This window comes from Scomber japonicus, chromosome 13 (genome assembly GCF_027409825.1).
Source record: "Scomber japonicus isolate fScoJap1 chromosome 13, fScoJap1.pri, whole genome shotgun sequence".
Lineage (NCBI taxonomy): Eukaryota > Metazoa > Chordata > Actinopteri > Scombriformes > Scombridae > Scomber > Scomber japonicus.
The window spans coordinates 21,991,373-22,015,616 of NC_070590.1; the positions used below are offsets into that span (position 1 = coordinate 21,991,373).

The window sequence follows — 24,244 nt, forward strand, 5'->3', positions numbered from 1 at the left end:
ATTCAGGACACCATCTGGACACTCTGGAGTGGGCATGGTTCCCCTTTAAGTGGATGTTTGTTTGTATTGCAATGTTGTTTTGTTTCATTTTGTTATATGAAATGGTGGAAAAATCGAATAAAAACAGTTGATCAAAAAAAAAAAAGGATTTGTAGAATGATAATATCACACTCTAGTATATCCTGCCCTACTTGACTAATCCAATTTGTGCGTGATATCTGTAATCTATCAAATGACTGAAAGTGTGAGAATGTGTGTGGATAAAGCATGACTTATTTCTTCTCATGACTTTTAAGTTGACTGAATTGAATATTGAAGTTTTTTAATGAAACATTATGGAATTATGACATGTAAAATCAGTAAAGTGACTGGCATTAGCTTACACTGCTGGGACCAATTCACAATTTAAAAAATCTTTTGCTTTTTATTTAAAATATTTGTACAATATTGCATGAAAAGTACAATATCACAACCTGCTTATTAATAATACAGTCATAGAGGCGATGTTTTCCTTTGTGCCATACCATGGGCTGAGCAGTTCAGGGTGAAATAGAGTGCTACTTGACAGTTACAAGGCAGGAAAGGCTCTGGATAGGAAGTGATCTAACAGGTCCCACAAATGATGAATAGCTCCCTGGATAGTGAAAGGTAATAACTTGTAATCAAAGCCATAAGACTAGTTCAGAGAAGCATGATTGAGAGAAGACAGGAGGGAAGTAATCTTTTTTCATTCCTTTCTGTAAATATTGGCAGAAATGGCGTGCATGAGGCTCCCTGTAACAACAACACTGCAATAAGTTTGGGGTTGAAGAGGGGAGTGGTGGTGGCTGCGTCTGCTTTTCCTCACTCACCGCTACTGTGAGGGATGGTTCATGATACACCGCCCTTTTTCTCTGGTGCAACCCCAGCCGACCACATGAGAGAAGCGCCAGAACAGGAAGGAGGCAATCAATCTGAGTGATGGTGCATGAATTTCACCTCTGTGGTCACAGTCCACACCTGGGATAAATTCAGAAGAATGTTAGGCCACTGAGGTTTCCTGGCAAGTCATCCAAAGGGCAAGCCAGTAAAGTACATATCACATCTGAAGGTTGGAGAGCAGTCTCAAATGACAAACGGGAGGATGAGAAAGAAAACTTAAGTGTGGACGGTTGGCTGAATAGAGAGGTCTAAAGACAGGTCACTCTAACTGTTGTCTTGGGGCTGTGGTGTCTTGTTTTAATCATGCCATCATACTGGTAACACAACAGACCCAACACATGGATCTGTTTATCCTGCCTGTAAGATCTAGATGCTGAGATTAATGTAAATGTAAAGCAAAAAATGCTTTTGTTTATTCACTTACAAGTCTTTCTGTATTTCACCTTTTATCTATATAAGATATGTTCATGCCCATTAAAGGTTCATGTGTAACACATGCATGTGTTGTCACAATCATCTGTGCATGCTTATCTGGAGTGATTTATGATGATATTCAGTTTGTAACATTAAAGAATATCTTGATGCCAGAGACATTTCTGACATTGAGTGCCTGAAGAGCAATTCTGTAAATTAGACTAACAGCCAAAGTAAGAGAAATTTAATTTTGAAATAACACAACTCCAGCTGATTTGTAAGCCTTACATTGTCGAGTGTTTACTATCTACATCACATAGTGTTGTTGCCGTTTTACATATGTAGTGTCCCAATTAAAAGTGACCAAATGGAACTGGAAGATAACACAGACTTAACAAAGTTACTATATTTAATATTATATGGCTGTTTTACAGTTTTTGGTGATTATTGGGCATTCATGCTCCAGGCCAGTAGGGGGTAATAATATTATGATAGTGGCCATCACTGTTATATCAGGCAGGTAGCTCCTGGTCATGAATCCTACTATGGCCACGCCAAGACCCGCCCTACTCTGCCTCTTATTGGCTAGTACTTGTTGCCTTCATGGCTTCGGTTTAGGAATGAGGATTCTGATTGGTTAAGATAAGGGCAACAATATCAGGGCAAGCCAATCACAGGCAGAGTAGGGTAGGTCTTGACTGGCCATAGTAGGATTTGTAAATTCACCTCCCAGTCTGAAAAGTGAAGCCAGTGCGGAAGTGCCTTAAACCTGCGTTCTTTCTAATGGCAGCAGGGGGCGACTTCACTGGTTGCAAAGAGAAGTCCAATGTTTGGAAGTCTATGAGAAAATGACCGCACTTCCCTAATGGGATTATGGTCTCAATTGCTAGTTTTAAATCTTCAATACAGCATGATGTTCATTTATAAATGAACATCATTTGTCTGGCTCCTCTCCAGTCTCTAGTGGTGTTCCCCAGGGCTCTGTCCTTGGCCCCCTCCTGTTCATTATTTATCTTCTGCCTCTTGGTCACATTCTCAGGAAATTTGACATACAATTCCACTGTTACGATGATGATACCCAACTCTATCTTTCCACTAAGCCTACTTCCACTCTGCCACCCACAGCTCTATCCGACTGCTTACTGGAAATTAAATCATGGCTCTCACTAAATTTTCTTAAACTTAACGGCGAAAAAACTGAGGTCCTCCTCATTGGTACCAGATCAACCCTAGCAACACTCAACACTTTCTCCATGTCCATCGACAATACCACTGTTCCTCCATCCCCTCAAGTAAAGAGCCTGGGTGTCATCCTGGACAACACACTATCTTTTGAAGCCCACATCAATAGCGTTACTCGGTCTGCATACTTCCATCTACGTAACATCAACCGTCTCCGTCCCTCACTTTCACCAACCTGCACCGCTATCCTGGTAAACACCCTGATCACATCTCGTCTGGACTACTGTAACTCTCTCCTCTTTGGTTTTCCGCGGAAATCTATCCACAAACTCCAACTTGTACAGAACGCAGCCGCTCGTATCATAACTAGAACTCCCTTTATTGAACACATCACTCCTGCTCTGCAGCAACTTCACTGGCTCCCTATCAAATCCCGCATTGACTTTAAGATTCTACTCCTCACATTCAAGATCCTTCACAACCTGGCACCATCATACCTCTCTGAACTTATCCACATCTACACACCTTCTCGAACTCTCCGATCCTCCTCTGCTAACCAGCTCTTCACTCCATCTGCCAACTTAACCACCATGGGGTCAAGAGCTTTCAGCCGATCAGCCCCCCGCCTATGGAACTCTCTCCCACCTGACATTCGCACTTCAGACTCTGTCTCTACCTTTAAATCCCGCCTGAAAACACACCTATTCAGAGTGGCCTACTCTATCTCCCTTTAACTATGCAATCTTCATTCTTGTTTATTATTATATTAATGCACTTTGAAGTCACGTTCATATTTATTTTTATTTTTATTTATCTATTTTATTTATTTTCTTTCTTTATTCTTTATCTCTGCACTAAATGTCACCTGATTTATATTGTTTGATGTACTGTTTTTGTGTTATGTGTGCCTTGTAAGGTGACCTTGAGTGCTTTGAAAGGCGCCTTTAAATAAAATGCATTATTATTATTATTATTATTATTATCATGCTGTAAAGTAGACGATAAAGCAGGGTCTGCTTTCGGATACCTTGCAATTGACATGTCAGTATCACAGTCCCCAGAGGATCAATCCTACCAACTCTGAACGATTCCTCTTTTGGTGATCCATACCTTTTACTCTAGTGCCATTGTGGTAAAATGTCTCAACAACTATTGGATAGCTTGCCCAGCAATTTGTTCAGATAATCATGTCTCCTTCAGGATAGATTGTGACAATAGGTGGTCCCTTGATTTTATATCTCACACCATAGATCAAAAACATTTTTTGGCTTCTCTATAAAATTGAAAACGTCAGTGTGAAAGATAAATGTTAAATTGTATTTTCAGTATCAGACATTCCATAATGTTGATGTAAAAGGAAAAGACAGAGAGAGTTTGATGGCTTTTACATGATTTGAATGTGTTATTTAGTGTGAATGCCTTGTGTGTGTGTCCACTGACCTAGACATTTTGTCTACCAGATAAACCTAATGTTGTAGTAATCAATTTTAGGTTGCATTAACCCATTTGTGGCGGTGTTTCAAGTATGGACTCTAAGCGTCTGGGATTCCAACCTAATCTAATGACACAGAGGCAGAGACACAGCTAATTTTTAAGAGAGGGCCAAGTCATTGTTCTTGCTTCAGGGACTATAAATATATAGCCCCAAACTTAATAAAGGCCTAATAAACACACAGTGAGAGACGCCAGTCAATTCTAACCATCTTAAAGCCTCGTGAACACACAGTGCAAAGTGGCACTGGCAACAAACCTCCAATGGCCTAACAAAAAGCTTCTTTGTTCACTTAATGGAACTAAGAAGTTAAATATTTGACTCACTGGCATGGGAGACAGACTTTTTTATGTAGGAAATAAATGTTTTAAAGGCCTAATGTTTTATAGAGTTGAGTCCTTGTTGAGACACTGTCACACCACTACTGAATTTGTTTGTTTAGATTCATTGGATTTACAGGAAGACATGTTTTCCTACAAATTGATTTAGCCGCAGCTTTCAAAAGGGTGACAGTCTAATCAGCACTATGTGTGTGGATCTAAATTTCTAGCACAAATGTAGTAGCATTCTCTCTTTCGTGGTTGATGTACTACTTGTTAGATGTATTGTACTTTGTAATTTGAATTGCAAGTATAACACAGTGTATCCTAATTTAATTTTGATATTAGTACAAAAACATAAAATAAAGAAAGCCTTGTCACTAGAGGTGAGAGAAGTTGTGATTCGTCTGTCTCAATGTGATATACTCTTATTATCATATAATGTTTAATCTTATCATGATAAAAACATTTTTACCCAGACAGTTAGAAAAATGTTAACTTGAATTTTTTTTTTTACTAGTTATGAGAACATACTGTTTGAAATAAAGCCAAGACACACAACAGGATACTCAGTGGGACAAGTGGGATATTTTAATATTTTTGACTAAAGCAGGTCATGTCTGACTGAGGACATTATTAGTTACAAAGTTCTAAACCTTTATCCTGTGGGGTGCTGTAGCTCTCTGGCTGCTTTGCTGCATTAGATTTGCTGTTCAATCATTTACTTGTTGTCTTTTTAAACCCTCCACTCTTGTGCTGTTTCTTGGACCCAGAAGTGTCAGAGATCCCATCAGAGACAACCAGCAGAAGTCTTTTGTTGGGTTGATTTGCAATTCATCTCTACTCTGTCCAACTCACCCAAGATTTTTTGAGCAACCAGCAGGAAAGACATCATCATCATCCAGTATTGCTTAGCAGTATTAGGGTCCTAAGTGTCTACTGTGCATAACACTTTAAACACTTTATGTGTGCTTCTTTTTTGAGAGCAGAAGGGACCTTTCATAGCCAAATAAGCCTGCCTCAGTGCCCCAGGGCATCTGACAGTGGTAGATGGGACGTGAGAGGACAAGAGGGCTCCACAGTACTCAATATTACATGACACTCAGTGTAGCTGCATGGCACTCCAGCTCACTATACAAAGAAAAGCTACAATGTAACAAACTCTGGATATACTATACATGTCTTCAACATTAAGTATTGTGCATTCTTTCAAACTTTATGATGACCTGCATGGTTTTTGAGATTGTATTATAACACAATACATCAATTATAGTTACAGTTATTATTGTTGTTGAGTTACATCTGGGATTTCATTGAGGTAGTGACCAAGTGCTGACATAGTAACGTATAGGCTGCTCAAAAGGTGAAAATGACTAATTAAAAAAATACAAATTTAAATGCTATTTGAACAACCAGATGAGAGGGCCTGTTTTTGCTAAACCACCTAATTAAATACAAGAGAAATTACGATTCTTTATCATGTTAATGCAAAAAACAAACAAACAAACAAAACAAAACAAAAAAACAATTTGTCAGACAGTCATACTGACAAAGTGTTCTCAGACAATGTATTTCAGTGACTTTGATAATCCCCAGCATTAGACCAACTCTCATGCCAACATTAGATAACCATTTGTAAGCAGTGGACTTATAAATGGTTATCTAATAAAGCAGTGGACTAAAATGTCTCAACAACCATTAAATAGATTGCCATGTAATTTGGTAAAGACATTCATGTCCACTTCAGGATGAATTATGAATAACCTTCCAATTTTCTAACAGGATTATTTTCTAATCCTATCCTTTTAACCTTTTTTATTTTGCAGTTGCTATAGACCAGAGCCACAGTTCTTCAATCCGAGGAGGAACCCTCCCTGTAGCTCCCATGTGATTAAGCACAGTTTTGTCTCTTTTGTCTGCATGGACACATGGGTGTACATAAATATATTAATATCAAGATTAAGACTATATAAATAATAGAGTTACCTACAGACAATCAATTCATATATAAATAGTGCAATATATAAAATGCCCTAATATACAATGACCCTCATAGTTTAGGGGTCACATCCTGCCTGAGCTTTTAGTTTTAGTTCCTGTTTTATTTTGAAAAGTTTTCTCCTTGTGTTTGTTGTCTGTATTTCCTGTGATTTCACCTGTGTTTTACTCACCTGTCCTAATTGTAATTACTCTTTTTGTAACTTAAGTCTTGGTTTTCTGTTCTTCTGCTGTTGTGTTCTGTTGTATTTCAGTCTGCTTCAGACACTTTTTGTCTTGCCTGCTCAGCCCCAATGAAGTGCTTTTTATAGTCTCTGCATTTGGGTCCACCTGCTCTGCTATTCATCCGGACAATCAGATTACTTTAAGGAAAGACAGTGCATATTGGGGTTTAAGAAGCAAAGCTTTATGTAGTGTAGAGGGGAAAACAACTGATCACTTCTTTTCATCCAGTGTAAGGTAAAGTGTAAAGTCTATGGTAAATGTTATACCTGTATCAGTATATTACCATTGTCATTGTAAGCATGTCACAAGCATTTTGGCCAAAACACTGTTGTGTCCAATGAGATGGTTCTTGCAACAAATGTGTTCTGCTTCTTCTGCTGCTGCTTCTTCTTCTGCTTTTGATGATTGCACCCAACCAGTGGTGTGCACAAAAAGGGGGGGGGGGGGGGCAATTGTTGGAAAAACGTGCGCTAATGTGCTCTCTTGGAAGCCAAAACATGTGCTAAGGTGCCCTCTTGAGAGCCAGAACGCATGCTAAGGTGCCCTCTTGGGAGCCAGAACGCATGCTAAGGTGCCCTCTTGGGAGCCAAAACGCGTGCTAAGGTGTCCTCCTGGGTGGCAAAACACACTAAACTGCCCTCTTGGGAGCCAGAATGCATGCTAAGGTGCCCTCTTGGCAGTCAGAACATGTGCTAAGGTGCCCTCTTGGGAGCCAAAACGCGTGCTACGGTGCCCTATTGGAGGCCAATAACGTGCTGTATGTGCCCTTTTTTTTCTTTTCGCCCCCGCCCTTCAAAAAATCTGTGCACGCCACTGCACCCAATTGAATACCCCTCTCCCTCCTCTTCCAAGTGTATAGGAGAAACTGTAGTGGCTGCGAAACTCATGAAATTTGCAAAAAGGACCTCTCTAGGTTTGGGGTGTCCTTTTTGACCTACTGTATAAACATGGTGGTGCAAAATAGAGGGTTGTCTATGTGGATATAAAGGGTTCCTTCTAAGGTAATGAAAACACAACCATTCTCATTTTCGGGTTATTACACACTAATTAAAATATACTTGTGAATTTTATGCCACTAAATTCTACATACGCTTCTACATAAGCTTCTTTCAATTACTCTCTTTTACATTCAGTTGGATCATAATTGTTTTTGTTACCTTTACTTGTGCATAGATTGAGATGTTCTTGTCACTTCAGCAGGTTTCAATACACAAGCAGTTAGAGATCTTGAACTGCTGTGTGTGTGTATAAGTAAGGGGAACCTAATTGTCATAGGAAAACATTTGAAACACACATCCACTATCCTATGCTTGTTGTCCAGTATCATTGTAGAACCTGTTCATAGTTGTTGCACCCTAACATGAACTCTTTGGCAACTCCAGAAAAGGCTGTGCCAATGCCAATGGCTTAATAGTCTTAGTGGGTCAGCTGAAGTTGAATTAAATGTGTATAGATGTTTGTTTGGCTCTGTGTAGCTGGAGTCAGCCTTCCTTTACAGTAGATTGTGTTGAGCATGTGAAAGTGTAAAAAGCTGCAGACACACTGGCAGTGACAGAAGAGGCATTGGACAGCTCCCGGGCTACAGCACATCATCCTGCCTTCACTCTCACCTTAATCAAAAGTGAAAAGACAACACATTCTAGTGATATAAATTCAGTGACTTGGGAACTGCCTCCATCGCCAGCAGGGAATTAGGAATGAGATTAGTCAACAGTTTCTTTTTACTTTGGCCCTCTGTGTTATTTTTGATGTTGTTGGTTTTTTTTTTTTACATCTGCAGCCATCTGTGTTTGCGTACGTACCCAAATTTGGCATGAGCACAACAACGAAAACAGCTGTAACAAGGAAGATCACACACTCTGTCTTATTGAATTAGGTCTTTTGTACAAGCATTTATCAAAAAAGAGCTTTTGTGAATTAAAATAATAGGAGCATTTGTGTGATTTCACTTTGACTTGGTTTCTCCTATTCACATTTGCTCACTTTTTTACTCATATTTATACTGATATGTTTTGTTTTTTTTTTTATTTAAATGTGTGCCATTTATATTTTTATCTACACTTTATAAACTTTATCTGGCTACACTTTCCATTCCATTCCACAATTGCAATTAAATAATGTCATCAAATACACTATAGGCCTACATACAAATATGAATTTCATAATACCTCTGTTTCATTTTTACTAGTGCTTGAGTCACTGTATCAGCGAAAAAGCACAACACCACCACATGTAAACCTCAGTTGGAACATGACAGGAGCTATAGTGTAGGATTATTTAAGACTCGGTGTGACTGCTTAGCCTAACAGGATAGCTGTGGTTAAACCAGGAAATTTTAATTAGCTGATGGTCAGCAAAGGCACCTGTGGCCTGTACTACGAAGCTGGATTAACACACAAAGGATATCTCTCCGTTACCTGGGTTGATTTATAAGGACATTCACAATCCTGATAAACGGTACTACGAAGCTGGTTATCAACTCGGTAATTGAACCCAGGGTTTTCCAATCTGGATCTCTGCGCGCTCACATACAAGGCAGTGTTTGCAGCGTTTGACCAATCACAAACATGGAGAAATCCTGTAGAGCAGCCTACTTTACCATGGAGGAGCAGACAATTATTATTAATTACACATCATCCAGGCCAAAAGCAACACTGTTGCCGCAGCAAAAGCCAGGAAGGAATGCTGGCAGAAAATTGCCGACTCTAAATTAATTTATCGGACAATATAAACGGACATCACTGCCTTTCCTTTCCTTTATATTTGCCATTGAGTTCTTTTGAGGCTCAGCTCCTCCGTGTGACGGCATGAGTTGTGCGTTCCATAAATTCTTGTTCCTGCAGTTATCCCATGTGTGACCATTAACATCATTATTTCAGATGCAACCCTAGTGGAGCTAAACGGACTTGGGAACAAGTCAAGAAGTCAAGGTCAGTGCAAGGCTTTATTTCTTCACACTGTCTCTGTTGTATGGATGAAATAAACGGAATTTATTTGATATTGTTTGCAGCCCACAGGAAAAAAATGCAATTTAAAAAAGACAGGGGGAGGGCCTCCATCTGATTAATAATTTCTAGCAGTTTACTATTTATTCATTACACACATCTTCAACCAGAGTCAAATAAATTAATAGTGATTCATAAGATTATGGTCTGCACACAGTTTAATCTGGTCAATGGGATTACCATTAGATCTTTCCACAGAACTAAATCTCACTTTGAATGAGGCAGGATAACAGTCTTCTCACCTCTGGTTCACAGTGATGACCCTCTATGGCATTATAATCCAGCTTTTAGCAGTTTGATCAGAGTAAGAGCCTTATAAGTCATGGGAGGTCAGATAGACACCTGACAGCCAGCAGGAACACATAAGTGGAGGATTAAACCCCAGTCTTTTGCTGTGGTTACATATAGTGACAAAACGGCCTTAACAAAAAAGGAGTACTCCCCTCACGTATCATACACTTCTCAAGAGGTCACCATTGGGTAGTTAATCATCATGGCACACACATCACTCTGTGAAATCTCCCTAGGTTTGTCAGTTGATGGCTCTTAGCTAAGGTCAGGGTTTTTTTTAAACATTTTGATGCAGTTTATCCAAATCCTGCAAGCACCTTGGCTTTTGTTCTAGTTAATTTGTTAATGTAAAGCATAACTGCAGAATACTTATTGTTTTTTAAGCTTTTGTATGCTTTTGTCATCCTCCATTGATAAGAAAAACTGGTTCTTACCCCAACATACAATACTTGTTCAACCTAATTATCTCCCACCACCCTTACACATGGAAATGGAAATCTGCCTTAAATCTTGTGTGTGAGGTAAAATAGATTTCAAAACCACACAATTTAAGGATTAAGAATCTTAACCTCAAAATCTCTACCACCTTACCTTAACCGTAACCATAACCTCTAAATCCAGCCCCAAAATGAGACCATACAAGACATACTATGTTTCAGCAGTCAAAGTGTCCACTGTGGAAAGAGGCATTACAAGTAAAGTTGTGAAGTGTAGTAAATGTACTGTAAGGTGTATAATTTTTTGGTCAGCTGGAGTAATCCACAAGATCACCCAAATAATGGTGATGATGATGGAGGTATTGTGGTACTGTGGCAGCCGCACATGGTAACCCCTAGCCCTGAATTACATGGATTAAGTGATCAGCAGTCAAACCGCCTTTTCTCCAACCGTTCCTGGAAATGTGAGCTTAAAGAGCCTGAGGACTACCTTAAGCCATAGTAATTTGCGTTTCAGGTGTCTTGGTTAAGTACAGCACACCATCAACTTTGACCACCAACAAATGTGTAGGCATTTTGACCTTTCATCCAATCTGACATTTCCAAATTCCATTCAGGCCACTAATATGAACAGCCAAACAAAAAATCAGATTTGCATTAAAGCCTGCAGTGTGAACGTAGCCAAAGTGTCCACTGTGAGAAAGAGGCATTACAAGTAAAGTTGTGCAATGTAGTAAGTAAGTATGCACTTTAATGTTTCATAGTATTTAATAGTTTTTGTAGATGATGGTTTGCCATAAAGTGCCTTTGTTGCAGTCCCCACTATCAGCTGGAGTAATCCACAAGATCACCCAAAGCCAAGCAGACTATAGTGTGATGGAGGTATTAATTGTGGTACTGTGGCACCTGCACATGTTAACTCTTGGCCCAGAACTACGTGGATTTAATGATCAGCAGTCAAACCTTCTTTTCTCTAACTGTTCTGGGAAAAGTGAATGTGCTTAAAGAGCCTGAGGACTACCTTAAACCATCTGTTTGCATTTCAGGTGTCTTGGTTAAGTACGGCAAACCATCAACTTTGCCGTCAAGTGCCAGATAAGGACTCTCTTTTGCCAACTATCCAGTGGAGTAATCAATTTCTTCGAAATCACCCAAAGCCGCTGACGAGAGAGAGAGAGAGAGAGAGAGAGAGAGAGAGAGAGAGAGTGAGAGAGAGAGAGAGAGGATTGGCCATATTGGTCTCATACAACCCTGCTTGCGTGTACTGTGCATGTCTTAAGCTTTCCCTCTTCAGCACGTGAATCTGAAAACAACTTTCTTGTGTCTAAATTTGCATGTCATTCTAATGAGTGAACGAGGGAAGGGGGGCTTTAAATATTGTTAATCAAAATGCTATATAAGCATAGTATACATAGCCAATATAAGAAAAATATATTGTTTATATATAACGTTGTTGGACATACAGTAAGTCATGTTAATATTAAGTTCACTCCATGACACTGACAGATTATGCTACTCTGTGCATGTGTGGTAATAAGCAAAAACGGGCGACTTTGGGGTAATTTCTTGTAGATCAGCAAGAGAGTGAATAAGTGAGTGGGCTGAGGCACCAGGAGAGAGAGAGAAATGGGTTGTTTCTGTCATTTTCAAACAAGTAATGAGGCTATCATCAGTCTAAAGTGAGTAACTAATAAATTAACATTGTGAAAATGCCTTTACTGGGAAGATCCATGTGATCACAGCACAGACCATCCAGTTTGGAGGCATCAGTGTGGAGCCAGACCTCATGACCTACCACCAAGTCAAGCCATTGTTTTCCAACAAGTCCTCCTATTCAGCAATTATCACCAAGATCAGCTAACTAAAAACACTCAGAGTTATCACAAGATGCATGTAAAAGAAACCAATGCCACAAAGCAGGAGTGCAATTTGTCACAGAAAGAAAAAGTGAAAATCTGGTTATTGCTGTGAGTCTTATATTTATGATAAAAAATAGTATTTGATTAGGATCCAATCCAGCATGCCAGTTCAACCACATCTCCTTCTGCCCCCCGCCTCTTTGAGTTAGAGAAAGGAGAGAAAAGGAGGGCACGTCATCTCCCATCATCTGAAGAAGTCTTCCTCCTCATAGCACTTACTCTAGAGCCTCCCAAGAGTGGGAGAGAGAAAGCCATTAAAGGCCTGTTGAAACACTACAGATACTGTCATAAGGAGACAGAGATGTGGGGAGAAGTGAGTTAGACAGATTCCACCAAAGACTGTGACACTCTCACACTCACAACCCTTACTGCTACTGTCCATAGTAAGAGCGTGAAGGTGCCAGATTAACATCAGCCTAACTTAATCGGCAAAATTTCATGGGAAACTTTTGTGTGAGATGCAAAGATTGGAATGTAAATGTTTGTTGGATACTGTAGGTTGTAAAGACAGAGAGTGAGAGTTGGGGTCAGATACAGGTGGAGATTATAAAGTGTTGAGGTAAAGCAATAGATCATCAAGGTTAGAACAGCTTTGGTTTCAAGTTTCTGGAACTCTGATGATTTACATGATTTTCATACTTGTCAAACCATTGAGTTATACATGTTTTGAAGCATCTGTTTCTCCACTACTTTTTCAAGTCAGTAGTTTGCATCTGCTTGACCTTTCTAGTAAGCATGGTTATGGATATTTGAGGATGGAAGTGAAAGGGTTTTTGGTTTTTAGATGTTTAGGCTGCACATTTTTTTGTAGCATATCCTCTGCCACATGTCAAAATATACTGTTGTCCTTGAATTGTGTTTAGCTATATTTAGGCATCTATTGCCTTAATTTGCCTTAACGAGGGGAAGGGGGAGGGACACACCTCAGAAAGAACAACCTGATATCAGCACGGACGGATATGCAAAACATGTAATGTGTACAGAATAGACCAAATAGCAAAATGACAGCATGGAAGAACAGGATGATTAAAGACAGATTCACTTTCAGCTCAGTTTGACCTCCCACAAATCACAAAAAAATATGCTTACTGCATTCACCAAAGCTGCTGAAACAGATCAAAAACCATTCTTTGAAAATATGTGACCTTCATCTGGAAAGGGTTCCGTCACATTCAGCCATCTTTCCACTGACTAGACATGTGGCTGGCATGTAATGAGAATTGCATATTATTTGCAATGTTAAGTCTTCTTTCCAAATACCTCATAGCTTACTGTGAAGATGCTTATGCTTATTTGCACAAAAATACAAGGATGGGGGAGTAGAGGGGGAAGTGGTGGACACCGTGACGCTCCACTGGCTGATGTACAGTGACAGACTGTCTGCAGTAAGAGGGGAATGTTGCATGTTAGGCAGGTCAGCAGATGCTGGGCTGACAGTTAATGAAATATTCAAGTCAAGACACTGCTATCATGGATCTGATGTCTGTAATGTCACAGAAACGGACAAGAAATGCGTTCCTTAAGTATAGTACCACAAAGTACCATACAGTACACAACACGAAAAAAACATCAGTTTTAATTTAAGTCTATATGAGTCACATTTTGAAGACCAATTTACAGCAGAAATGGTACAATCTCATTATCACGGACCTCATTTATTTCAATCTACTGTATTATATCCAATGACAGACCACAGATATTTGAGTGCTCCCAGCAGGAAAGAAAATGAACATAGATCAGTTAATGTTGCAATATTTGCCACTGCAATTAACTAGAAATATGAAATAATTTCATCTATTTGAGTGGATATATTTGCATAGTCTAAAGACCTATTAACAGGAATCATTTAAATGTGCAGTCACTTTTAAAAATATGTATATTTTTCACCTGCCAGTACATTCTTTATCACTGGCTGTATTGTGTTAACTTTGAATGTTTAAAAACGGTGGTGGAAGTAAAATAAATGTTAAACATTTTTTAAACAATCTCAACACAATGTCCACATAATTGCTTGTTCTGGAGATTTTTACCATATCACAGCAGCAGATGGAATTTGCTGAGTTGTAGATATTTATAACTGTCCATTATTTGGAGAACTTTCACAGCTTTTATTCTCCCCCACGACAGCTTAAAGGTTGAGCATGACAGTTTACTCTTGACTTTGGAAACAGCATCTCAAAGTGTGTTTTCTTGCTTTAAAAAAAAAAAAAAAAAAAAATTGTGACTGAAATTGAAATGTATTTGATACAATGCCTCCTTGAACCCCCCTCACAACAAAACAAAACAATGTTTAACAAGATAATGCAGAGACTGTGAGGACACAAGTTTAATCCATTGACATTACTGCCATCTACTGGTACATAATGCAATTGCAAGTGCCCACTTCAAAACTGTGAGTAAAAGTTTCAAACTACACAGTAGCTAAAAGCAATACAGACACATTCTAAGGTTGATTTATAAGTTAATTTATTAAACAGAAACATATAAAGTCAATCATCATGATACCAGTTCCACACAGTGGGCTAGATATTGTTGTTGTATAAACACAGAACCACAACAGACATGTCAGCACCAATTGGAAAATGAAAACTTTATTACAACACACAGACACTGTATATCCAGTCGCTTTCTAAGCATGTAACTTATACAGTTAGTCCTGAGAACTGGCTGCAGTGGGTATGAAACCAGACCCAAGTATTGTAATCATCAAAACACACCACATGCCCATGAACATCCATTATCTCTTGAAACTTAACAACATACAGAGTAGATCTGAGCATGCCAGACTCCTGAAAAACCCAATGACTTTGCATAATAATAATAATAATAATAATAAAGTACTGTACAAACTTCTATTGCATATCAATGTACTGTACAAAATCAACAAACAGCTCTGTAATATAATTGAGAAACATTAACCACATGGAGCAGGGTTAAATACACAGCAGAGTCGATGAAGGTGCACGATTGATGGTTGAGGTTGATGCATCCTAGAGAAGTCATCCCAAAATCTGAAAACATATGAAAAGCACTCCTGGCTCATCTGTGCTAAGGCAACCATGACAGTCTTATGTAAAAAGAAGGCAACAAAATCAGCTAGAAGAGTAACTGAGCTGCCACATCAACACAAGTTTATGATTACCTTGTAAATTTACTACATCATGAATCTGGCAATTATTTGACATTAGTACCATACTTTGATTTATGGGAGGATTAAAACACGAGTTATGGATGTAAACAATAAACAAAGACAACAGATATGAGAACAAAGAGGAAGACATGTTGGAACTGTGTTAGTGTCTAGTGAACACTTTAAATGAACTCTATAGAGTGAGGCACAGGTATTGAATCTTGGCGTTTACACCAGCATCCAAAATAACCAACAACCTGTACTCCTGCAGCGCTACCAGTGAAACAGAGGAGATTGTTTGGGCTGATGATAAATGAGAGATGTTTGGGATCGATATGAGTGTCCAGCTAGTATCATAAAGGGCTCAGTTCACTCAAATCATACACATCATCACATGTATATGAACAGATGCAACCGTAGTAAGTGGAAGAGTGTTTCTTTTCTCTGATTTGGGTAACCCTGACCCTTTAAGTCATCCTTGCAAGCGCATTAAGTATTTTAAATGAGCTGAGTAGCCACTGTGATCATGACAGTACATAATTGGCCACCAGAAAAGACAGAACAAATTTAAAAATCAATACCTGCATAATTAACATGACACTCTTACCTCAGACCATTGCTTGTTTGAAGTTTTCCATCATTTTGAGCTCTTAAATACTACAAAGGGCCTCTATTGTGACTTATCAATGTATTCCCCCGAGTTTGAAACTCAGAATCCACAATGAGATGGAAAAAAAAAAAGTTTTCTCTATGATTTTATAATACAGTCACACAGATAAACCCTTTGCAATGGCTTTGGAACACATCTCATCTAACAGGAAAGATCATCAACAATTGGTCTGAGGTATTGACCCCAATAGAGGAAAGTCAGGCATGTTAAAAGATCCAACAAGTAAAACCATTTAAAATAATTATTCATTCAATAAAAATCTAAACTGGAAGATTTTGAGTGTCACAATTCTCAATTTCCCAGTAAATTGATGTCATCTCAGATTTTTGTCCTTCAAAATACATCTTTTGGATAGGCTATACTGTACATACGTTTAAGTATGAAAATAGATTGATCGAACAAATCTAAAATTTCCACAAACACTAAAATTTTTAGAGGGGGCAGGGGGAGAGCAAGAAGAAAGTCATAACAGGATCACATATACAATCTCACATTTCTCACATATTTACAAAAACCAAAACTTTGTATAAAAGTATACATCTAGGAAGAGGCCTGTGGCATACGTCTCAGGGCAAAAACATTGCTTCTATGAGACAAGATTCAGAACACACACAAGGCAGCGTTGTGTTGCTGTGGTACGACTTCCTCAGAGGAGCTTCTTTCTCTCTTCTGAGCACGAGTTTGACAGGATTGTTCACTTTGTACTATGCTCTGAGGTGTCTTGTGGGGAAAACTTTTGCTAAGCAGGCGGTGAGGGGCTTGAAGTTTGGGAGCAATGTGTGGAGAGTGGCGTGACCTTTTTAACAGAGGAGCAGAAGTAGCAGGGTCCATTTGGGTTGTCGAGTCTTGCTTTTCGAAAACATTCTCCGAACCATCTGAGGGGGGCTGCGAGGCCCTCACACAGTCAACATCAGGTAAGAGCTGTGCGGTGGCACAGAAAGCTGCTTCATACAGCCCAAATGCCTGCTCCAGTGTGGTGGAACTTTCTTTAAATAGGGAGGGAGCATTCTCTGCATCACTTTGCTGAAATAAAGAAATTAAGCAAATACAGAAAAAATGTATTAAATATATATATTTTCCATCATTTAAATTATTTAATTACTAATACAAAATAATACATGCTTATTTGTGAATTGGAACATATTTGAAACAGAACTTGCCATTCATTAATCAAAGATTAACAATGGGACACACAGATGAAAGCTGTTACAAATGGACGAAGACTAAAATCATGGACATAAACAATAGTTGGATTAAAATGTGTTCAGATGGTTCTACGTTACGTTTTAGGTGTGCTGCATAGACACAGTAAATAATGTGCCGATAGATAGCACACAAATACAAATATACTACCTTCACTTGAAAGAATGGAAGTTTTGGCATTCTAATTTGGGAGGTAAAAGCAGTGCCAATGCTCTCTAGTGTAGTATCCATTCACTTTTTATAAATTAATAGTCTTTTCAACGGTATTAATAAGGGAAACATTTTTAAAAAAATCTAACAGTCCTGTTGTCCTTCAAAGGAAGTCCCTCTACTCTTAAAAGGTTTGTGGAAAGTTTAGATCAAGTGTTCAGCTACTGGTTTTCATCAAATATAGATGAAGGGATAGAATTCATATTCAGTAAATGAATATGAAGAAAATAGTGTTTGTGCAATTTATTCATTCAATACCACAGTCCTTCATGAAACCCAATCATGAACAGCGCCACTGTTTTCTTATTTGGTACATACTAAGACTAAATACAAGACACTGTAAATGGTATGTTACCAAAACAATTCAATACTGGAGAGTTATACTTCAGGAAAATGGTGCAGAGTTTGGTTGGAAACCTGTGACATAATTTCTTATTTTAGCTACATGCTAAGGCTTTCTGTTAGGTATTGGTGGATATGGCCTGGCTATTTAAAAAAAGCAGGCAATTTCACTGTCTCCCTCTACTGGTACACATGATATAATCTTGCATTTAACCTTTTAATTATAAAGTAATGATAATGATGTCTTAAATTAACAAAGATTCTGTGTTTTAAGTTGGTTATCTCACTAAAGAGGAACTTTGGTAAATATTGGGGAACATATTTAAAGACATCTACAGCTCTTTATAACAGCATAATATCAATAGAAATATTGAGGGACTATCAAGGGAAGTGTATCATCTTTAAATCCAAACAGCTGGTTCAGCAACAGGAACCTGGCAATTCAGTCTGTTCAGTTGCTTTACATTTTTATGAGCAGTCACCTCACTACCACTCCAGGCATGGCCATCCCTCATGTTCTTCTCCATATATCTCATCTTCTTCATAAAACATGTCATCCTCATGCTCCGTCTGTTGGCCCCGAAAACAAAGAGTGATATGGTGAACCAATGGAGCACTGATGGAAACTGTTGGTATGACCTCATGTGGACACCTATTGGTGTCTACGAACCTTCATATTCTAACTGGTGAAAGTTGAAACCAAAATGACAAAATTAAAAACCAAAACTGGACTTGAATATATAAAAAAGGACAAAACAGTGAATAGGAAACAACAAACAAAAAAATATATGCAGTATATTATTCCGTTGCCAGAGTGGTCCAGCAGTAACCAGCTCTGCATTTGGAAAATATGTTATTGTTGCTTTATGGTTTCTATGGTCCATCCTAGTGAAAGGTTAAAAAACTAAAATTAGGATGAAGCAAAGAAATGACACTGACCTTTGGAACCTCACATGTGTTATAGGTAGTTCCTGGGTAGGGAACATGATCAATTCCTCTATTCATATCAACAACAATCTCATCGCTATGCATAGGGATCGACGTTCCGTGCTCCTGCAGCGCCAGGACAATCACTGTTGTGTTGTCTGCACGAAGCATGCGTTCTTTCCAAAACAGTAAAGCTGTGCATCCAAGTCGGCGGGCACAAGACATCCCCTTTGGTCCCTAAGAAGCATAAAGAAATCAACAGCGAAGGGAGAAAGAAAATGTATGTTTTTATAAAATAATGTATACAAGGATAGAGTTTCTTCTGGGAATACTAATTCTTTTCTGATAACAACTCAATATCATCTGAGATTTTATTGTCTGCTAGTACACTACACTGTTTACTTTATCTATTTATTGTATTTATTTATGCCTTATTATGTACATGTTCATTATTTTATTACACTTTTTTTTTTATTATCCTGGACCTGAGTATGGTTTTTCATTCTCTTTCATGTACCTACAGTGGCTGGAATGACAATAAAAATCCTTGTTCCTTGAAACTATTGTCCAATGTCACAGAAACATGTTACTATATATTAGTTGTACAATTACGCACCACCATTTTGTCATGGCTATAACACATATTGACAGCATTCTTGGGTGGCATCATATTCCACAGTCCATCACTGCCTAGGATGATGTAGCGATGCCGTTTGGGGTCAAGGGTCATCACCGTGGTATCAGGCTCGGGAGAAACCACAAACTCCCCACTGTAGAAATCGTAGCTCCAGAGGTCACCTTTCAACGGATAAGAGAATAATATCACTTTTAAGCGAAGGTAAGATAATGGAGAGAAGATATTAATTTAAAAACATACAGTAAAATCTTATGGAAAACACAAGCAATCATCGCTATCATTACCGAGGGATCGAGCCACAGCCAGGAAGGGGATCTGATCGATGACTGTACTCCTCCTCACAGGGCCGTTATGAGTCAGTCTGGGCCTCTTCCACACAACACGGTTCACACCTGATTTCTTCATTACACTACAGTTACAGGAATAACGCAACAATAAACTTCCATACAAAGGTAAGCTTATGAGCCAGAAAAAATACAGCAACGAAGAAAAAAAGAATCGGCAATTTTGCAACAGTGAAGCATCACAGAATTTAAAGATTCATGCTTAATTTGAGATAGGCTGAGCTCTTTTGAAAACTATTTAAATTTCACCATGGGGTCTTTTGAGCTAGTGACAGTGCATGGAAAATGACAGTACTGTCTTAGGTGTATAATTAGCACACTCATGCATATTGTCTTGTATTATCTCATTGTTTTGATTCCACAGTCTTGGTTCATCTCTCTGTTTAGTCTAAATACGGAAGCATTCACCTGGGTCAAGTTGGCCACTCTATTCAGTGAGAGAGCTGACTCTGGGTTAGTGTGTCATCCCTTAGCTGTTCACTGCTTTCCTCAAAGTAATTATGTCTGCTGAGTAAAATCCACTTGCATATACACTTCACTGGAGTGCACTGTATAATGATAGTATAGTGTTAACAGGATGTTAACACAGGCTGTGTATTGGTGTCCAGATAGGAAAATGATAAGGAATACAAATAGCCCAAGTATTTCTACAACATTTAGCAGATAATGGGAATTCCATACCTAAAGAACTGTTGGCTGTTCACAGAAGTGGATTCACTGTTTACTTCAGTTTATTGGTGTGAGTTTGTATTGAATCCATGCTCCCTCATTCAAGTTGTGTAGATGTGTACTTACTTACTTATCAAGCTTGTGATTACTAATACTAGGAAATTATTTTGGCACTTGTAGCCAAAGTCCACATTCAATTTTCCTGCTTATAGCCATGCTGACTTTTCTCTGAAATCCTGTCAACCAACTCACCTGCCACCCAATCGTTCAATCCTTTCTTTTTCTTTAGGAAGTTCAGGTTTATGGTCTTGTGTGACTTCAAGTGCTTGGAGCGTGATATCGGAGTCATTTTCTTTCACTCCAACCACTACCGCTGAATCCCCTACGTGGGCGACATACATGTGAACTCCACGGATCACGATCACGCTGGCTGTGGTGCCCGATGTGCTTGGTAGGCCAGTGATAGTCTTCGGCCACTCCGCTGTAACAGAAAGCAAAATAAAAAAAAAATGATGCACAGCTGTTGATGTGAGTGAGTAACTGATCACAGACGTACAAAGTGAAACCCTGCTAGTACTATCAGTAATGACACCAACACAACGTCAAAATGCTGTTGAACTAGTTGGTTGTTTACCACTTTAGAATAATCAGACTGCAATGTATAGGCTACTAAATGTAGAAGAGTTTAGATTTCTGTGGTTTAAAAGAAAGTAGCACCTTTTAACAAGCACTGGCAAGGCCGAGTGAAGAATGTACACTGAAGGTAAAAATACTTTACTGGACTTGTGTCTGATTTACACTACACACCAATGGAGGCATAAGAGGATTATAAATAGCAGAAAGAAGTCAGTTAAAAAGACTTTGCATCTCTCACAAAAAGGTATAAATATTGTCAGCTCAGGAAGCCTCATTTTTTAGGCTATGTCTAAAACAAGATATGTCATCAACCACATGTAAACAAACATGTCAACATGAGTTCAGTCTGCAAGTCAATCAGAGACAAATGTGCACCTTTGAACCTGCTTAATTCAATTTTTGCAGTGGCTGTACGGCCCATGGCCTTAAGAGCAGCCATAGGGAATTGTTTGGTTCTGTATCCTCTAATCCCACTGAATTATACTAAAGCTTCTTACAGCAATCAAAGTAAAGCAATTGTTATATTTTCTGTTTTTTTTACACTACAGTAAAACTAGCTAAATGAAAAAACAATGTCTCATTTGATGAAAAAAAAAACCCAAAACATTCCATCAAACCAGATCATTATGGCATTATGGTTATACTATTTATAGTCTATCACTTCGACTTGTATTCTTTTTTTATATTTATTTCACTCATTAGGGACTACGGATGCAAATTAGCAACTTGCTATAATCCGGCATATTTACAGAGATGTCTAACATGTATGTTCATTAATATGCACTGTCCCTATCCAAAAATCATTATTATTATTATTATTATTATTATCATCAGTTATTTCTTACTATTATTGCATACACGTGGCCTTACATATCAGCCATGCTTACTTGACTTCTGAACTATTACTACTGAATCAGGCTTATTTGTGAGATATTCCTTTTAATAAACCAGGATTTGAAATCTCTGAATCATGTTACCATAGAAACATGTATTCCTGCAGAGCTGGTGTTTAGACTTCAGGCTCAAGCTTAAGAGCAACACTGTGCCATTTTCTTGTAAACAAACTCATGTCATGTTTACATGGAGCGATTACTGACCAAAATGCATGTGTGTATGCTTGAGGTCTGACAGAAGTATTGAACGTTTTTCCTTCCTAAGTGAACATTTATTTTACTTTAATCCGGCATAGTTCACTTCCATTTTTACTAACTTGTCGTCATCTTCTTCTTTGACCTCATTGGCGCAATATGAGACCAATAAAGCAGGGACCCACTCCTAGAGGCCAGAAACTCCAAATGACACCTTTAACCAGAGTCTACCAACCAGGCTGACAGTATTTTCCCCCAAACTCCTCCCTGGCAATCCTCTTATTACTGCACTATTACACTCCTAAAAATATGTGTCCCCCAGTGATCCAGGCCAGGTATCTAGGCTGGATCATCAGACACATAACTAAAATGAGTGTTTTGATGTGTTACATTCATGAAATCATTAAAGGTCACCAACTCAGCTCCAAGAAAAACACTAATCCTTGTCCTCATATCACCTCTCATAAAAATGACCCAGTGAGTTCCAGTCATTGAGGTAAGCAGATTTTAAATTTAGGAAAAATCTGTACTGGATTGGCGCTGGGCTTTGACAGATACCTTGAGTTGAGGTGTAAGATTTTCTATTGGTAGAGAAAAAGTGTGATCTGAGCTCCATGTCTCAATTATCAGCGTTAAAAAATCATGTAGCACTGACTTGGCTATTTGAAACAGTTAAAGTTTGGTAGAGTTTGTTTGGTAGAGGCTTTCCCAGTAAATCCTGCTTCTCTTAACCTCATTCAAGGATCCAAATACTGATCCAGGCCTATTTTGTTCTTACTGCAGATACATGTGTGTATTATACAGTATGCATGATATTATTGTGACATTAAAAGATGGATGGATTAAATGTACATGCTTTCAATAGAGAGTGATGTTGAAACTGAGTGGCCACCATACACTGTCAAAGGCTCAACCTGCCATGCAGAATGTAAACAGAAGATGAGATGGATCACCACCAAAATAAAGCACATTGAACCTGATTTAAAACCCAGTATGACTGCCAGGATTAGGATCATGTCATACACAGACTAAGACTCCACAACAATTCAAATGATTTATGTTTTGAGACGCTGCTTCAGGTGTGCATTTTTATTCCTAATCCTTAATCCACTAACACCATCTTCTCTGACGCACACTTTTAGAGTTATTACTGTGGGTGGCCATTTCTACACTAAAAGCTGTGCAGTGGTCAGATGACGGCGCAGTGTGTTTATTTATGCTGGGATGAGCATCATCCTACCAGCTGAGAGCGATACTGCCTCACATGACACAGTTTAAAGCGCTGCAGAGACTGTGGCAGCGAGAATGATGCAGCAACGTACACACACACACAGCAATACATATGAGTAGGTGGGCTACAACTTTGATGACTTACGTAGCTCTTTCCACATTGCATGATGACAAGCGATGAAGCCTTTCCGCAGAGCAGCACACACTTCACTGTGGTCTTTCGACCAAAAACCCCGCTGCCTTTTTAACAAATCCCACAGATTCTCTCTGGCGAAGTGTGCAGCCTCCCGACCCCCGTGACCGTCGAAAACTGCGAAAAACGCCACAGACCTCCGAGTGTTGACTACGTGCTCCGTGACTTTTCCGTCTGAAGCCGGTGCACTGTTGTTGCCACTGTCCTCGTTTAACAGACTCTCTACCCACACAGCAGAAACTGGGGCAGACTCCGCAGCGGCGTTCTGCTCATGTGTGTCGTTTTCAGTCTGTTTAGCGGCTTCACCCTCCGCTGTTTCCTGTCCTCCATGTCTCTGCGATTTTGGATAATCTTCGGCTGGCGACGGCGTCGGCTCGTACTCGATTCTTATCTCGACAACATCCTCCATGTATTTCCTCCCTCCTTGCTCGGAAAATGCACTCATACGAAATATTACTCCGTCGTCCATGGTCGTGAACGCGTCACACTGTCTATTTAAACAACAAAGGCACACATGTAGTTGCTAAATGTGCTAAAATTTTGAACCGATGTTTTGCCGCGATTGTATGGCCGAAGGCTTCCTTCCTTTTTGTTTATCTTCACCGAAACGTCCCGCTGTACGTAATGACGTCATGTTTTCCCACCTATCAACAACTACGTAAGGCACGCCCTGCTTGCGTTGGCGCATGGTTGGCGCTCGAAAACATTTGAAATGCAGGCAAGGGTCACTTTACAGACCCCCACACAAGCTACCGCAGTTA

At 39.0% G+C, this 24,244-nt stretch overlaps 1 protein-coding gene across 1 annotated transcript; it reads right to left on the minus strand.

Annotated features, from left to right (window-relative positions):
• Positions 1-18,245: 18,245 nt before the first annotated feature.
• Positions 18,246-24,032, minus strand: LOC128370940 (protein phosphatase 1D-like). Its single transcript, XM_053331124.1, has 6 exons — positions 23,436-24,032; positions 20,589-20,817; positions 19,608-19,732; positions 19,303-19,484; positions 18,699-18,923; positions 18,246-18,329 (listed from the first exon to the last, which is right to left on the minus strand). Exons 1-6 carry the CDS (start codon positions 23,950-23,952, stop codon positions 18,246-18,248), a joined length of 1,362 nt encoding a protein of 453 aa, XP_053187099.1. The 5' UTR covers positions 23,953-24,032.
• Positions 24,033-24,244: the final 212 nt, after the last annotated feature.

Excerpts from the sequence above, each read along its gene's own strand:
- LOC128370940 (XM_053331124.1), bottom strand. The coding sequence starts at position 23,952 with ATGGACGACGGAGTAATATTTCGTATGAGTGCATTTTCCGAGCAAGGA. Across the intron at positions 19,733-20,588 it reads ATTGAACGATTGGGTGGCAG|TGTAATGAAGAAATCAGGTG; the intron begins GTGAGTTGGTTG and ends CTGTAACTGTAG. Across the intron at positions 18,924-19,302 it reads ATAGCCATGACAAAATGGTG|GGACCAAAGGGGATGTCTTG; the intron begins GTGCGTAATTGT and ends TATGCTTCTTAG.